The sequence below is a fragment of the Electrona antarctica genome (genome assembly GCF_951216825.1).
Source record: "Electrona antarctica genome assembly, chromosome: 13".
NCBI lineage: Eukaryota > Metazoa > Chordata > Actinopteri > Myctophiformes > Myctophidae > Electrona > Electrona antarctica.
Genome location: NC_136794.1, coordinates 20,181,624 through 20,199,474, shown reverse-complemented (window position 1 = coordinate 20,199,474; position 17,851 = coordinate 20,181,624). Strand labels below are relative to the sequence as shown.

Below are 17,851 nucleotides of genomic sequence, written 5' to 3'. Positions count from 1 at the left end.
TGTAATGTTAGATTGTAGGCTTGATTGTTGCTCTTCACATAAAGCAATGCATACAATGTTGTTTTTGTTCAAATCTACAGGTTAAGTTTGAATTTAGAAAATGGATAGCCTAATATTTGTTATAATAGCCTTATGTTGCTCATAGTTTCGCAAGGATATTGCATGACATATTTTTATGCGACATATATATTGACCTGAATGACGTTCATTTTTAATAGGCATATAATGCTCTCAAATTGACGTGTATCAGTAAACTTTGGCTATATACATGGTCCACGTAATCTCAATAATCTCAATTTTAACAAAGTTTAATCCATTCTTTCGTCGTATGCCATTCAAAAAAACATCATAGACTCTAAGCATACTTTGGCCATTCAAAAATATGGGCTGGCTATGTATGCATTCCAAAAATAGTGATAATTTGAGTAATGAAAGTGCATTACTATATGGTATATGAAGCCCTATTGAACCAAAGGCATTCACAGTGACGCGCGATCATTCATTATCCACCTTGATGGTGTTTAAATCGGTCTTCTGACTGCATTCACTCTGAGTCAGACTGCTGTATATGCATTTAAACCTTTTGAAACCGACTATATGCCTTCGTCGAGTAGCCGATATAATGCTTTGAGCATCAGGCTATTCTCAATATTTTAGAGGTTGCATCTTATCTTTAACACAAACGTTTTGGAATGGGCCATGACCCCTATACCAAAAGATACGACAGTATCCATCAATTCTTCTTGTTAGAATGTGATTCTTTTCATTTTGAATAATACGCTATAAAAACAGATCTGGTAACAAAAAAGTGTCCGAGATTTGAAGTGAAGACTTTTCCGCTGTCTCAGGAGTGATGGCGGCGTCTGCACCCTCCTCCTCTGGCGGAGAACCGGATCCAAACTCGACAAATTTACGACCACCAGGCTCAAGTAGGTCCATCACAGACAAAATGCCATTTCACTTGTGCTGTTTACTTTGTGGGCAACGCCATGAATCATTTCCATCGAGAGAAAACGGTGCGTTTTGAAATGCCTTCCTTTCAACAAATCACCGCAGCGCTGCATGCGCAGCGACCTCCCGGCATCTGCTTGATAGACGAACCTCTCCTGATGTCCTCTCCAAACATGCAGCCAATTAGTCTGCGTCTGGGCCACCAGGTTCCGAATGGAGTTCAAAGCAAGATATTTTCCATAAAGATTGGGCACATTAAATGCCCAATTATTATTACTATTTGGCTATTATTATTATTATGATTATTATTGTTGTTATTATTATGCAAATATGTGTTATTATAATCACTAACCTATTTGTATTGTTTTCGTATTAGCCTATTATATTTGTACAGTATAGCCCACTGCCATTAGGCCTATACTGACTGTTGCACCGAATGAAGTGCATGTATACATGGAAAACTGGAAATTACTCACAAAGTGGCTGTTAATTCAGGTACATTAAATCCCCCCTAATGGCATGCCCCACCATCAAGCAGAGCCCCATATAGGTAAAACACATGCTTCAATTCTTGCCTAATATTGAAACGTTTCTGTTTCTCAGCATGAATTAAAATGTAAAAATGTTGAGCCTACATGTTCCTTAAAATACAACTACATTTTATGCAGCAAATATTAATGAATTAAATCAAATAGAGCCATAAAGCTCAAGGTTTATCTCCAGAGCTTTTGGTGTTAGATCAATTTTTCGACCCACTGATATTTCGTTTGTCGCTTGTCGCCCCGGTGAAATGCTAAGAGATAATATTTTGTTTAAGTCCACACATAAAGAAAAGAAAATCCTCCCAGTGCACCCAGCAACATTTCGCATAATGTGTGTGTGTGTGTGTGTGTGTGTGTGTGTGTGTGTGTGTGTGTGTGTGTGTGTGTGTGTGTGTGTGTGTGTGTGTGTGTGTGTGTGTGTGTGTGTGTGTGTGTGTGCGTAGGCTACAACACACCTGCACATTTCTTTTCTTATAGGCCCATTTCTGTGCTCTCTCTCTTTTGTTGCCAAATCGCTTCCAGTGGCTGAAATCACTGGGAGTGACAGAGTTAGAGTGCATTCAATGAGCTCTGAGGAGGGCAATGATTTATCAAATGATCCAAAGCAAGGGTTAAATTGGGATGTGGGGGTGGAACTGGCCGCCCCCACCCCGGCCCCGACTCCCCCACCGGACCCCCCCCCCCCCCCTCCAAATTGCTGCTTTTGAGAATTTTGTGTGCGTGTTTGTTCCCATCAGTGTGCTTCCATCCAAGGTGCCCCCATCCCTCCCCTCCCTCCCTTGCTGGGAGCCCTTGATAACGGCGTAATTCTCTATCTGTCACTGGCCAGCCGGCTCATGTCTAGTGATGCATGCATTTTAACCAGCATCTTTTCACTCAATTAGATCTTCAGGCTAGCATAAATCTGAACGGCTAATTCATTTGAAATCCTTAAAGGTCCTAAATGTTAACGTACATTATAGCTATAGACATTTAGGACAAATAGTCACACACATATACATATATATATATATATATATATACACACACACACACACACACACACACACACACACACACACACACACACACACACACACACACACACACACACACACACACACACACACACACACACACACACACATGCGAGACCCTCTAATGGTTTTCTAAATCTATTTTAGGTTATGATGCATGGTGTGGAGTTGCTCATGGATGTACTAGGAAATTGGGAATGAAGATATGTGGTGAGTGGACAACTGGCCATGGGTTTTCTGTATAATGATTGTCTTTTTTAACTCGTTTTCAAAGACAATATTGGCAATTTATGATTGCCTGCATGCATTGAATGCATCATTTGGCATTGTTGTCAACAAATACAGGCTTGGTGTTGGTGATGATCTCTAATCTCTTACCCTTTGTTGTAACCTAATCTCTGAATGCATGTGGCCATGTCACTGGACTAATAGGCCTATAGTGGCAGCTTTCAATTGAAGATAACGGGGATTAATGTATAGGCTATTCAATTAAACTATCATGTATGTTTGATAGCCTGTCCTATTATTATTATTATTATTATTATTATTATTATTATTATTATTATTATTATTATTATTATTATTATTATTATTATTATTATTATTATTATTACTATAGACCGATGCCCATGGCTGCAGAGCACCGAGTCGGTAACGATGGAAGTTGGGCAGTTGGAAATCTTTAAAAAGTTATTTGATTTCGGGACTCGGGAGGACATGCAAGAAACGCTTGTCCTTAATTGCTTCGATCGTCAAACACACTCACTTGAATAGGCTATCGCCAAGTTAATCATTTTGTTATAGCAGTAATAATTAGAGTTATTTTTAAACGACAAGTTCTGTCGGTTTTATATAGAATAATGAGCTACATCGGACGGACCATTTACAACAAACAAAGAGAAATTGAGACATTGAATCTATGTTTACTTGTTTAGACTAGAGGCCTGGGAAGTTTACGTAGGCTAGATATTCGTTAGAAGATTAGAACAACGTTCATTTAGGATTGCAGCTCATTCTGACTACAGCGAATCAGGAGACAAATCGCCAATTATCCTATACATATCCTATATATATATATGAGAAAAGGAGGATCGACTTATTGAAATCTATTAAATGTGCCTCGAATCTGATCAATTTGCGATGGTAGGCTAGTCGGCTGCTATAGGCTCTGTCTAATTTGTTCTGGAAAAATGTTTTCGAAAAAGGGCCTCTTAATAGAAAAAACTAAAACTGAATACTATATCACATCACGGGCCACTCAAAATAATCTGTTCCGATGCTATCCGTTCCTTTCCTTGTTCTGTTCCTGTTCCCTGTCTGAAGGCTCTAGCATGCATCTGTCAGAGGAGCAGGAGCTTTAATGAGAACTTACAACTAGGCTACATGACAGCTATTTGCTTGGTTGGAGTTTGGTGCTGATGTCACCGGGCTCACCCTCCCCTATTCCGCCCATAAATAGGATTCCCTGGGTAGGACGGAGACCTTTTTTTGTAAAGTATATAAGCTACAAGCTATAAGCATTCAACACTGCCCCAGGGACAATACATAGAGGCTATGGCAATTGATTTTTAGTAGCTTGTAAAAGCTGTGCTCACAAAATGTATGGAAATGGGAATCGTAATCGTCCGTTAGAATCTGAATCTGCCCCTTCTTGTAATCATGTAGGATTTTTGCAAAAGAATAACAACCTGGAGGAAAGGAGCAGGATTGTGAGTTCCTTCAAAGAACGCTCATCCAAGAATCTTCTATGTGATAACAGCGACACTGATTCGGGCTTCAGACGCACCGAGACGGATTTCTCCAATCTATTTGCCAGGGGTAGGTCTGAATTAAAATTATATATATATATATATATATATATATAGTTTGTATTATTATTTAATTGACTAATTTCATTTCAAAAAGGAATTCAATTTTTTTTCACTGAGATGAACAATGCAAGACATTTTAACATTAATTGATTAGAATTCTAATTTTAGGTTCATTATACATTTTCTTTCCCTGAAATTTCTTGGAAGCACAAACATGGACTTTATATAGATTATTATCCAATTATTATTCAATCCAAACCTTTATTTAATTACATTACTCTTAATTGATTAACACACTGGATTGTACTGATCCATAGGATTTTATGTCATGAGGAATTTTCAAAGACATGTCAAAATGGCCTTCACAGATTCTAAACATGCATTTAAAAGATATTATCATGGAACAGTTGTAGAAAATAATTGACAAAATATTGCCTACAAATCTCCTAGATTTATTGCCTGCCAAAAATGGAGAGGAGATTACCATACAGTTCTTGCTGGAGTTTGTGGACATTCTCACAAACTATGTCCGGAAGACCTTTGACAGGTCAACCAAGGTCCTGGATTTCCACCATCCCCACCAGCTTCTGGAGGGCATGGAGGGCTTCAACCTGGAGCTATCTGACCAGCCCGAATCTCTCGAACAGATCCTGGTGGACTGCAGGGACACCCTGAAATATGGGGTGAGGACAGGTAAGATGAACGAGTCCAAAGGCTCAGTGAAGCCAGAATAGCCTTTCCCATGCAGTGCAAACAATAAGTCTCATTAGCTTACTGTATATGCTGGAATAATGATTGTATAGACAAGTCTGTTTCTCAAAAATCCTTAATGATTAATAGCTTGTGTGAAATATGTTGCTCAGCTGTACCTGTATGTGAATTCCAGGTCACCCCAGGTTCTTTAACCAACTCTCCACTGGATTAGACATCATTGGGTTGGCAGGAGAATGGCTTACCTCTACAGCAAACACAAATATGTGAGTACTGTGGTGTGCCACAGATTGTTTCAATAAATGATCTTGCTTGAATTGTAGTTTGGTTGCATGCAGTTCCCTTTTGTATCGCTTGTATCGGTTTTAATTTGGCCACATTTGGAAGCAACTGGGTTAATGTCATTCTAACCTTGCTTTTTCGCCTTCAGTGTGCTTTTTGTAAGTTGAAGAATACTCTGCATGCTCTGATAGTCTGTCACTCAAGCAAGTAAATCATGGAATGTCAAAAGCACAATAGGGGAGATGCGATTTCTGTGCTCCCCCAAGATCATTATTGTTGACCTGCAATCTGGCTGTAGTCAGATACTACAGCCCTACAGGCAAGCCAAATTGCATATTGATTTAATTGCATGTAGTTTACAGTTTTTTGTATTGATAGTTCCTGACTGTGAGAAAACAATGCTAGAAGAAAAGACAGCCCCTCCGCTGAGATCATGTGTACAATCAGCATTGATATTTAGTGTTGCCTTTCCTTTCAACCGGATAGACCCTTTCAACCGGATAGACCACACACATGCACACATGCACATGCACGCAACACACATGCACATGCACACAAACTATCTATCCAGGGAGGTGTCTTGAATAAGATATAATGCTGAACTGTATGTATATATAGGCTAGTAATCTTCTCACAGAATCATGATAGACCACTGCAGATGCTGAGAACAATTTAATGTATCAGAAGATTATCCAACCAGTTCACGCTGTTCTGTTGTTGAAAAAACAAAAAACATACAATGCCGTGACCATACTCAAAAAGAAACTGAGGGGCTACTACAGGTGCTATGCTGCTTGTGTATATTTAAGCTTCCATCTTGTAAGTAATCTTATTAGACAGAAATGTTTTTATTTTTATTTTTTATTTGATTCATGTAGCCCATCTCAATTGAAGTCCACAACATTGGCAATGGATAATCACAAGTTCACAACAAACTTGATACCAAGGCACAACAGCATTTGTGTGCTTAACAATAAGCAACACCAACTTCCTGCATGGTTCTGTGAGGTCACCTATAGTCTAGTCAGTGTACTGTATGTGCACCAGTGCCACAAGACCCACCTAGCATTAAACAAGTGTGCACAAAACTGATTTATAACACACATTTCTATTGGGTCACAAGCAGCCCTGTTCAGAGCTTAAGTAAAGGAGTTCATGTACATCTCTCAGATGGATGTAAAAAAAATATTGCAATCACAGCTGTTACGCTGTCCTGAAGTTGCATTAAATAAATGTATTGATTGTTTGTTTGTTTGTTTGTTTGTTTGCTTGATTGATTGATTGATTGATTGATTGAATACTTTATTAACAGAGCAAAAAGTACAGAGGTACAGTTATAAAATAATGCTACAAGGACTTCCATTGTGATCCTATGTTAATGACCTCCCAAAGTCAGAGATTCTCTCCGCCCTGGCTGAGTTTACTTAATGGTTGAAGGAGATTCCCCATTGAGAAGCCTGTCAATGCTTTGCAATCCTCCCAGGATATTATTTGTAATTCTATTATTTGCCATTTGTTTGTGTTTAATTGTCCTTTATCATTGGGCTTTGATAAAGTCCTTTCAGAATCAATTTGTTTCTGAAGCTATCTCAGCTGCATGGCTTTCTGCTGTGGGCAATGTCATTGTGGGAGATTCAAACTAGAGGGTGGAGGTTGTTTACATATTTATAATTCACATTCATTAATTACTCCATCAACTCTAATTACTGCTGGCAGGAATCGATTGACACTAATAGGCTGACATATCATGTCAAGGGCTTCTATCATCAGAATTAGTGAGTATCATCTACTTGAGTGAGTGAGGTGAAATTAATTTGGGATGCTAGTTAAGTAACATCAGACTTTGTTCTCCCTCATTGTCTGGGCTTATGCCAACAAGAGAGCTAAAAACATCAGTGCTGTAGGTAGGACACCAGATTGTTCCACACCGATTCATTGACCTTCATTGCATGAACACACAGATAGTTATGTAATAAGAAAAATGTTGGATATGAGTAGATATAAGAACCATACAACCTTGTAATTCTACATTGATTGTGCTCTGCTCTAAGGGAAACGGTTTATGTTTTTGCAACATAGAAACAACCTTTTATTTTGCTTGAGAAAATTCAAGCAACCTCAAATAATTTTTGAGTGGTGTAAACCACTCCTACAACTGGCTTTGTTAGTGCAGAAATGTTCACCCTGTTCACCCAGGTGTGATTTCATTACGTCAGACATGATTTTTGAGTGGTGTAAACCACTCCTACAACTGGCTTTGTTAGTCTGTGCAGAAAAAATGAGCATGGTTGCTATGTTCACCCTGTTCACCCGGGTGTGATTTCATTACGTCAGACAGGCTATATTACACCACTCAGTTCACACGGGTGTGATTTTTCTATTATAACGATATTATATTTTTGCCGTGTTCATGAGAGAAAGTACATTAAAAGGACAGGCTTTTAGACTACCGTATATGCTCATATCAGACAAAAATGTAAAAAGAACCACCGCAGAACCATCTGCTGAAAAAACCTAAGTGAGGTGCTGGAGTCACAAAGGGATAATGAAATAAAGTGAAGACCTGACTGACCTTCTTCAGGCATCATGGCATGATGCCTGAAGAATTAAGGTCAGTAGACCGAAAGCTTGCAAAAAATTATGTCAGAGACTTAAAACGGACACAGAATACTATATTGTTAATGGACTTAAGACAAGTCATCAGTGCAACGTAACAGAGCTATGGTTGATCTCTGACTCAAAACACTGTTTGTTTCCATAACCAATGTAAGTAACTGCTCTGAAGTCAATTACTGTAGTAGAGGATATAAATAATACAGCATTTAATATAATGTATCAATAACTTTGCCTGTTGATGAACCTAGTGGTTAAGTCGTTCAGCTATAGTACAGAAACAGCAACTTTCCCATGCTTTAATGGATTCCCACCAGAAGACTTCCTATCCTGCAGCTTGTCTTAAAACTGCACTCTACTTTCATGTGATACCAGGCCGAGATTCAAATCCCTGTCCCCCACACAAGTGGGGCTAATCCACCACTGAGCTAAAAGAGCACACTACTTACTTCAGGCAGTTCCACTTGTAGTGGTCCTACTCTACCACAGGATCTAAACTCACTAGAAGAGCAGGGAGGCCATCAACCACTGCAGATGTGTAAACTTATATAGTATGTGTTAACTGGGCTTTAGGAGCAAAGTTGTAAGTGGCAAAAAGGTAATAATGTTTTAACTTGATCCGTTGGTGTTCCCTAGGTTCACTTATGAGATAGCCCCAGTCTTTGTACTCATGGAGCAGCTGACACTGAAAAAGATGAGAGAGATTATTGGCTGGCCTGATGGAGAGGGTGATGGGATATTTTCACCAGGTAAGGACGGCATCATTGTTCGGACAATGAGGACCCCCTTGAAAACTAGTTGCTGCAACTCAAGGGTTATCCTCTAGTCTAGTGCAGTGGTTCCCAAACTGTGGTGCGTGCACCCCTTGTGGTGCGCGAGCGCCTTCTAGGGGGTGCACGACATGAAAAGGCTAAAGGTGGTGCTATGGTTTTATTTTAAATATATGAACATATTAGGCCAATATATGGCAAGTATATGCAGAATATAGCCTATATATATGCCCCCCCCCCCCCCCCCCATATATATATATAGGCTATATCAGCTAGGTCAGGAGGTAACAAGGTTTGGGAACCGCTGCTCTAGTGAAACTCAAATTAAAAAAAAATATTAGGGACAATACTACTTTAGGCCTATGCACATATGTTAATATAGCCGTAAATATAGGCCAAAATGTATATAATTAAAATAAGATAGAAAATACCTGTAGCAAGGTTGATGCTACCAACCACCTGGCTATAGGTTCCTCCGACACAGGGACACAGGTTGATGGTTCCAAACACATTATTGTAGGAGTGGCAAGATGTTACAACATACAAGCCAGAGCTTTGAAGCCAGAAACGTCTTCGGCAAGGTTGATAAACCACAAAGCGCATGCGATCGGTGATCATGCAAGTGATCCTAAATTCTATAACATAACAGAAACAGAGAATTACGTTGTAATGCGTGTAACATTGAATGTGGGTTCACTGCCCTAGCTGTCTGAAAAAAAGAAGGGGCCTAGAATTTAAAAGCATCTATATCTGATTTCCACAGGAGGGGCAATATCCAACATGTACAGCGTGATGATCGCCAGATACAAGTTCTTCCCCGAGGTCAAGACCAAAGGCATGACGGCTGCCCCCAGACTGGTTCTCTTCACCTCGGAGCATGTTAGTCTCATTCTTTTACTTATTTACAGTATGATCTATTTTGTTTCTTTTACTTACTTACTTACTTACTTACTTACTTACTTACTTACTTACTTACGCTGCTGTAAGGCTAATATCCTGTATTGACATCCATACATCTGTTCCTATATAGAGTCACTACTCCATTAAGAAAGCCAGCGCAGCCCTTGGCTTTGGCACAGAGAACCTGATTCTTTTGAGCACAGATGAGAGGTTTGTACATGAAACTAATGTAGACAATCCGATAAAAAGAATGAACTGACTGTGATTGTATTAGTGGTGTTTTTATCCTTTTCTTTTTCTTTGCTTTATTTGAGGGGCACTAGCCCCGCATGCCCAGCTTTGTGTGTGTCTGTGTGTGTGTACCATGGATTTGATTTGATTGGCTGAGCACAGAATGTGATGTATGATGATGTGTGATGATAAGGGCGCTAGCCCATCCTAAGCCCAGCTTTGTGTGTTTGTGTGAACACTAACATTGGCCGATGATTGGCTCATCACCCAATAGCAATGATTTGATTGGCTGAGCAAAGTACATATTAAGGATAAAAGTGAGGGCAGAAAAGTGATTGGCCGGAATGACATTTGTGATGATTTGATTGGCTGAGCACGGAATGTGATGAATGATGATGTATGATGATGTATGATGATAAGAAAGCCCCTCACTTCACACAAGTGTGATGTTTTGAGGGGCGCTAGCCCCTCCTATGTCCAGCTTTTAGTGTGTGTGTCCACAAACTTTGTCCTACACAAACATTAAATTCCCATTGACAATGAATGGATAATTTTACGTCATAGTGTAAATTATTGACAACAACATTGATGACGAAGCAATATTGATGACGATGGTGAGGAGCAAATTGTGATTGGCCGGAATGAGATGATGTATGATGATGTACGATGATATAATCTATCTATCTATAAGAAGTAGAAAAAACAGGTGCTTGTTATCTTTTTCCACAGAGGGCGAGTCATTCCTGCTGATTTGGAGGCCAAGATTATTGATGCCAAGCAGAAGGTGAATTTCAAAATGTATCAAATCATCAGTTTGGGAGAGTCATATATTTGCCCTATAGAAGCATTTATTATGTACTTTGAGTTTATTTTTTCATCACTGTTTTACTGCACACAATTTGTCAAAAGAACCAGTTAACTTGTAGAATAAGGTAGTGATCTATGCATGAACACCTGGCAAGGTTATTTCCATAAGATAAATGGTTCTTGTCTGCTCAAATGTTATATTAGAGGATTTCCTGCTTCTTAAAAAGCAGAACTCTAGAACTAAATTCTCAACCCATTCTGCGCGGGAACCCCTTTTGGTGTTAGCATTATGTTATGCTTTAGCTATTGAAAAATAGCAGATCTACAAGCTCATAGCGCGCCACTGAGTGGCGCGCTACGAGCTTGTAGGTCTGCTATTTTTTTTAAATCGAAGAACCACTGACATAGAAACGTAGCTTTTTCAGAAAACTGTCAGGATGTAGAAAACATTTTTAGAATCTGATCTCAGGTCAAAATGGGTTAAGGCAAAGTAGTGTTCAGGCAGCGTGAAATGGCAGCCCAATTCTAGCCAAACAATGGCTTCATATAGTCAGTTATCTCAGCCACTTTCTTTAAAGTCACTGATCACATATACAGAATAAGGAATTGTAATTGTTTGAATTGTAACCACTAACCAACCATGTTCTTTTCTGATCCTGTTGGCCTGCAGGGATACGTCCCAATGTTTGTGAATGCCACCGCTGGGTCCACTGTGTATGGGGCGTTCGACCCTATCAACGAGATAGCAGACATATGTGAGAAACACAACCTGTGGCTTCATGTGGACGTGAGTGATGTATAGTCGCCACATCACCTATATGTATCACCTAGGAACATTGCCCGTCTCTACCCGGTTAGTAGACTATAGAGGGTATGCGCGTGACATCATCATCAAACCCGGAAGTTATGCAGGAATGCCTATAATGAGTGGCAAAAAATGACTTTCTGGCCTTGACAGCCCATGCATCCAAACAAAAAAGTCCTATCTGATTGCATTAAACAACATTAAACAATGTTAAACTCACTTTGTCTGTTGCTTTGCCACTCGATTTGCCACTCGATGTGCCATTCGCTTTAAGCATGCGCATACCCTCTATACTGCAACAGCATCCTCCAAGGCATCACCTCTAAAACCCTCAATAAACTCCAATATGTTCTAAACTCAGCTGCTCACCAGCTCCAGAGATCACATGACACCAGTACTTCACGACCTCCACTGGCTGCCCGTCAAACAAAGAATTTACTCAAAATGCTCTGATATACTTCATAATACTACTTTTTTACATGCAAAAAGTAGGTACGTAGCAAATAGCTAAACCTAATAATTCAATATTTCAATCGTTCTTTCAAAGAGAAGCTGAGATTTGACAGTTTGTAGCGGTCGACAGTACTTGTGCGCTCTGCTTGCGCACTAGTAGGCCATTTACATTAAATTAAATTAAATACAAATTAGAATCACACAATGAGGTTTCACTTCTGACTATTAGGGGTGTCACAAATGTGGAAAGTTTAACTGTATGTCGTAGAAACACTAGTTACACCTGCAACCTGCAGACCTGCTTCAGATCCTGATGGCTGCAACCCTGTGGTCTGTGGTTTTCTCTGTGTGTTCTGAAGCCTTTTGCTGCAATGAAGCTGCAAATGAATGAAGCTGCAAACAGGCAAAAAACAACAGTGACATCTGCTGGCAAATTCTTAGGTCATATATGGGATTTGTGGGAATCAAGGTCACAGGCAAATCATAGCACTTGTTTGAGCCAGAAAACCCCAGACCGTAGAAAATGTACTGAATGTTAAAAGTTCTGTTTTTTTGGGTGCAATTGAGCTCAGAAAACCTAAAAAAACACTTTTGTTATGCCACGATCCCTTAATAGGTTTTAAATGTTGTGTACTACACAGGGTGCATGGGGTGGAGGTCTGCTGATGTCCAGGAAACACAGACACAAGCTCAGTGGAATTGAAAGGTAAAACCAAGACAATCTAACTGTGTATTTGCCAGAATATGTAGCACAAATCACCATATTCTTTCTGAGCCACATCAAGCTAAAAAAAAAATGTAAATAAAACACTGATCTAGGATGACTTAGTTGCATGACCACATAAACTTCAATCTAACTGAAAGGGTCAATCTGGATACTGTGAGAAGCTATACCATTAAGGCGCCCTGAGGGCAAGAAGCAACCTCGTCCTAAAGGGAGGGGAAGGGCGTAAAATGTGTGCTAATTAGTAAGGCCAGGCATGGCCTCGGGCCAGCCCAGTTAGGCTTTAATTTTCAGGCCATTAGCGTGGATGCGCTAATGACTTTGGGGCGGGCCCGTTTGGAGTTTGAATGGACACTTATCAGTCAAAAGGGAGACATCGAAGAGGAATGGCGGGAGGGGAAGGCTCAACATATATGGAATGTCAGAACAGGTCAACTCCATATATGGAGATCTAAGGGTTTGATGAGGTCAGATCAACATGGTGTCTGTGAGGTCAGATGTAGATGTAGAGTTGCTGCCCGGCTCCATATACAGATCTAGGTGATGATCAAGTCTTCACCATGTATGGCTATCCAGCGTTGGATGAGATCACTGTCTTCATATATGGAGACGGCCATATATGGAGCGTGTCACGAGGCGTGACTGACACTGAATTGGCCTGGACCAGAATGCTCACATGTGATTTTGGGTTTGATATTCATGCAGGGCCAACTCAGTCACCTGGAACCCTCATAAGATGATGGGAGTCCCACTGCAATGCTCTGCCATTCTTGTCAGAGAAAGAGTAAGTGTTTCACACTTTATACACTTCACTTACACACTTCAGTACGTCGACACAAACATACTGTATGCATTCATGCATGCATGCACATGCACAAAATGCATGCACATGCACAAATATATGCTTGCCATTCACATATACTTTCTCTCTGTCACTTTCTCTCTCTTGCACTCTGTCACACAGAAACAGACATATGCACACATAATATACTTAGTGTCCCACACTGAAAATAGCAGATCTACAAGCTCACATGTCGCAATGTAATTATCTGTAATGTCGTTGATCTTTCCATATTTTTGACCATTACAGGGAGTATTATCAGGTTGCAATTCCATGTGCGCCGGCTACCTATTTCAGCCAGACAAACAGTATGATGTGACATATGACACAGGTGACAAGGCTATTCAGTGTGGACGGCATGTTGATATCTTCAAGTTCTGGCTCATGTGGAAGGCAAAGGTATATATACCTCCGATCAGCTGCATTGTTTGTTTCTCCCATGAACCACACTGGTATTTAAATCTATTGTAATGCCCACATACATTTTTGCCTCAAATGAATTCTTCTCCTTTTTTATTATCTCTCTTAATTAAAGGGCACGGTGGGGTTTGAACAGCATATTGACAAGTGCCTGGACCTGTCAGCGTATCTCTATAATAAAATCAAGAACCGAGAGGGCTACGAGATGGTGTTTGACGGAGAGGTGAGATTAGTTTCCCTCTATTTTCTACTCAGCCTCGTTTCCAGAGGAGGCAAATATCTTCCATTAGAATACGCTAATAAAATGTCAGAGCACCAAAGTTATCTGATGAATATAAATCAGAAGTCATTACTGAGACATAGCTCACTGCAGTATAATATCTAACAGTTCTGTATAGCTGTTGCTGGGATATGCAGCTGGGATTCTGAAACAGATACTTATATGTGGGTATTGCTTTTTACCTCAGTTGGAAACTTTGTCTGATTAAATGTTCTTAGCTGATTTGACTAAATAGCAGATTTGGCAATTGGATATATGATGATATTCAGATCAAATGGCCCACGCAACATCTCTGTGTATGCTTAGGTCTTTTTGATTATAAAGTTTGTAATGAAAATGTGTTTTATAAACATGTTTTTTCTCTCTATTTATTCTTGACAGCCACAGCACACAAATGTGTGCTTCTGGTACATTCCACCTAACCTGCGCGCTATGCCCGATGGAGAGGAGAGGCGGCAGAGGTTACACAAGGTAATGACACCTAGATGACCTATACAGTTGGGTGCCACCGATATTGTCCCCATTTAGGCCTGACCTCAAAACTTTTAAAAATCCTTCTAAATCCTGAAAAAATCCTTCTAAATTTTCACGATTTTTCAAAAATAGCAGACCTACAAGCTCGTAGCGCGCCACTCGGTGGCGCGCTATGAGCTTGTAGATCTGCTATTTTTCAATAGCTAAATTATAACATAATTTTGCGCAGATCACGCAAACCTCAGCAAAAAGAAAAGAACAATATCGATGGCCTAAAACTGTATGCTGGACCCCCCCCCCCCCCCCCCCCCCCATGAATGGCCAGAGCAGGGGATGTCAAAAGCAGAGGCATGGATTTCTCACATTTTCCACAGGCAAACCCTGCAGCAAAATCCTGATTGTCACTTTAACTCTAGTGTAAGGGTCCATTTTTACACTGACAGTCAGTCAGAGGATTTTATAGTGTACATTTCTCTTTCTCCGACAACAGGTAGCCCCAAAGATCAAGGCATTGATGATGGAATGTGGGACAACTATGGTGGGTTACCAGCCTCAAGGAAACAAGGTCAACTTTTTTCGCATGGTCATCTCCAACCCAGCTGCCACCAGGTCAGATATTGACTTCCTGATCGATGAGATTGAGCGACTGGGCGAGGAGTTGTAAAAGACGCACATGTGTGGTGAAAGAGACATTTTCAAATATTTGTCTTTTCGAACTCTGAAAGGCTTCGAGTCTGGCTTCATGTTACTGTTGTTTCACAATCACAGGCATACTAGAGATTCTATCTTACCGGTTTTGCAGGAAACGCACATAGTACACCACTGTTCCCCTTGTTTGAATGTGTTCTTAGCAGTTGACTATATCTAAAAGGTGTGCACACCCATGTTTGTTTCAGGTTCTCAGAGTAAAAAGGCCCAGATAAATAGAATCACATAACAAATAGAAATAGAAAAACATCAATAGACCATCAGGACATTATGACTGAAATATTTGTAGCATATAATGTTGGGAGGATAATGAGAATACCTAGTGTTGAGCGACTGATTCTTTAACAGTGAATATGTCATTGTACTATGGTACGCAAGTCGACATTAAAATCATAATTGGAAAACTGAATGAGATGGGAAACAAATATTATGTCAAATCACAATGGAAATTTACAAATTTACATACAATATTAATATAATATACATTGGTGTACTGACTGTTGGTGCTGCGTGTTGTCTATGTAAGTAACTATCGATCCAAATGCACAGCCACATTATATCCTAGCTGTTCTTTCCCTTTGATATTATGTAAGTGGGAATATGTAACACAAGTCATTGTAACAAGTACTGTATTCGATCGCTGTTTTTAGAGCTAATGGTTTTTTGTGTAGATTGTGTATAGTATTGTTACATTGCCTTTGTGACAAATGTGTCTTAGTTTTACAGTAAGAAAATCCAATATTTAAATTCCAGCTTATAGTATGCAATAGATTATTGAGTTTATTTATATCAAGAGATTATACATGTGAATAGGTCACAAGTATTCTATTCCATTTGTAATGTAGCCTCATTTATATTTGGAGACTCCAATGTATATTATCAAAATGTTTTGAATAACATTAAGGTATTTATTTAAGTGTATTTGTGAACCAAAGAAGGGTAAAGTTACAAATAGGTATATGTACCTGGCCCTTATTATATGGATGGATTAAGATATCTATGTAGGAACTTGTAACTTAGCCTACCACCCTTAACCTTAGTGCAATCTATGTTGTGTATCTGTGCAATGTCATTGTGAGTCACATTGACTGAATGTTGTAAAGTCACATGGCTTCATGTTGGATGCTGCACACAAGCAGTGCTGCCATTACTGCTGAATCTGATGCTTTGTTAAAGATGAAAAGCACAATGCTAAACCATGACCCGGGAGCAGCTTTTACTCATGGGACAGATGATTGTTTGTACTATAAATGTGATATATCTTTAAAGAGCATTGGCTCTATGTGAACTAAACTATTTCATTTAATGAGAGGGAGAATTCAACCCTATATAACCTACTAAACTGTACATTTAAAAATGTAGACTAAAATATACATGATTGTTTTAACATGTTATATATAGTATATATGCATCATTTTCTTTTCCTTGATAAATTACAATGTGGGTGGCAGGAACTATTTGTCATTCCGCAATTTGCCTGCACAAAACAATGCACAGTGTCCGTTACTGTGGTAAGAAGAAACTCAACTATTGTACATTCCTGAATATTTGGGATGCAGTATCCCTCTTCAATTTTTATGTAGGCACTTTAACCTCATGCCATCATTTGCAAAGTAGTACTGTGTTGTATCTACAGCACTAATAAAGATATTAGCTTTACATCTGTGAGGACTTTTTTTAAATGTTTTTAAAGCTACAGAGTTCATGTGCTCAGTCGAACAAAGACATTACAAATAAATGCGCATCAGTTAAGTCTGCTTTATACATAATGTTGAAATAAAATGCTACTAATATCAAACCGCAGTTACCGCACAATGTTTGTCTACTAATAATTTCATACTTAATTCACAAATGAATGTACCTTTTCTTTAGCATTCTCCTTTTACATTGCACATACCATTTTGAGAACATTATGCATTGCAGTATTTGGACAACATTTTGGAGGATATTTACTAGTAAAGTTTCAAGTTACATTGTGTTTGCAATGTCTTCATGTGCTTAATATGTCCCCCATCGTTTTATAGCCTAATATTCTCTAGGTTGTAGTAAAATCATCATATCAAACCAGCGACAAGAGCCAGTTAGGAGCAAATGTCTGCATTTAAATCTTACGATTAATCACCCCTGAGGGACGTTTTATTGGCTGATCATCTTACAGCTGAAATGTCATGCTTCCTACTGAATCTTACACTTCTTTCATTACTCACACTTTTAAGATATTTATCATAAAATGCATTAGACTGGGTCTGGGCTCCCTTAACATTTTTTCCCCCGCACAGAGCCAATTTCAAGGCTCTGCCTGAATGCGTTTTATTTGAACACAGCCATAGAGGGGCTGGCTATTTCAATGGCTCTGCTCCCATCCTCCACCACACACGGCTCCTTTGTTTCATGGCTGAGTGCAGCGATCATTATGGACCTGATGTCACTGGCTGCTTTGTAAAGTTGCAGGAAACTGAAGAAATAACCCGGGCATAATGGGACAATCATAACCCAGCCCTGGACTTCTTTC

At 39.5% G+C, this 17,851-nt stretch overlaps 1 protein-coding gene across 1 annotated transcript; it reads left to right on the top strand.

Annotated features, from left to right (window-relative positions):
• Positions 1–4,019: 4,019 nt before the first annotated feature.
• gad1a (glutamate decarboxylase 1a) lies at positions 4,020–16,861 on the top strand. The gene is made up of 14 exons (XM_079518938.1): positions 4,020–4,327; positions 4,771–5,013; positions 5,207–5,297; positions 8,563–8,675; positions 9,460–9,575; positions 9,727–9,806; positions 10,557–10,611; positions 11,305–11,421; positions 12,534–12,598; positions 13,322–13,400; positions 13,707–13,856; positions 13,993–14,100; positions 14,539–14,628; positions 15,122–16,861. The coding sequence occupies exons 1-14, from the start codon at positions 4,108–4,110 to the stop codon at positions 15,293–15,295; spliced, it is 1,701 nt and encodes a 566-aa protein (XP_079375064.1). The 5' UTR covers positions 4,020–4,107; the 3' UTR covers positions 15,296–16,861.
• Positions 16,862–17,851: the final 990 nt, after the last annotated feature.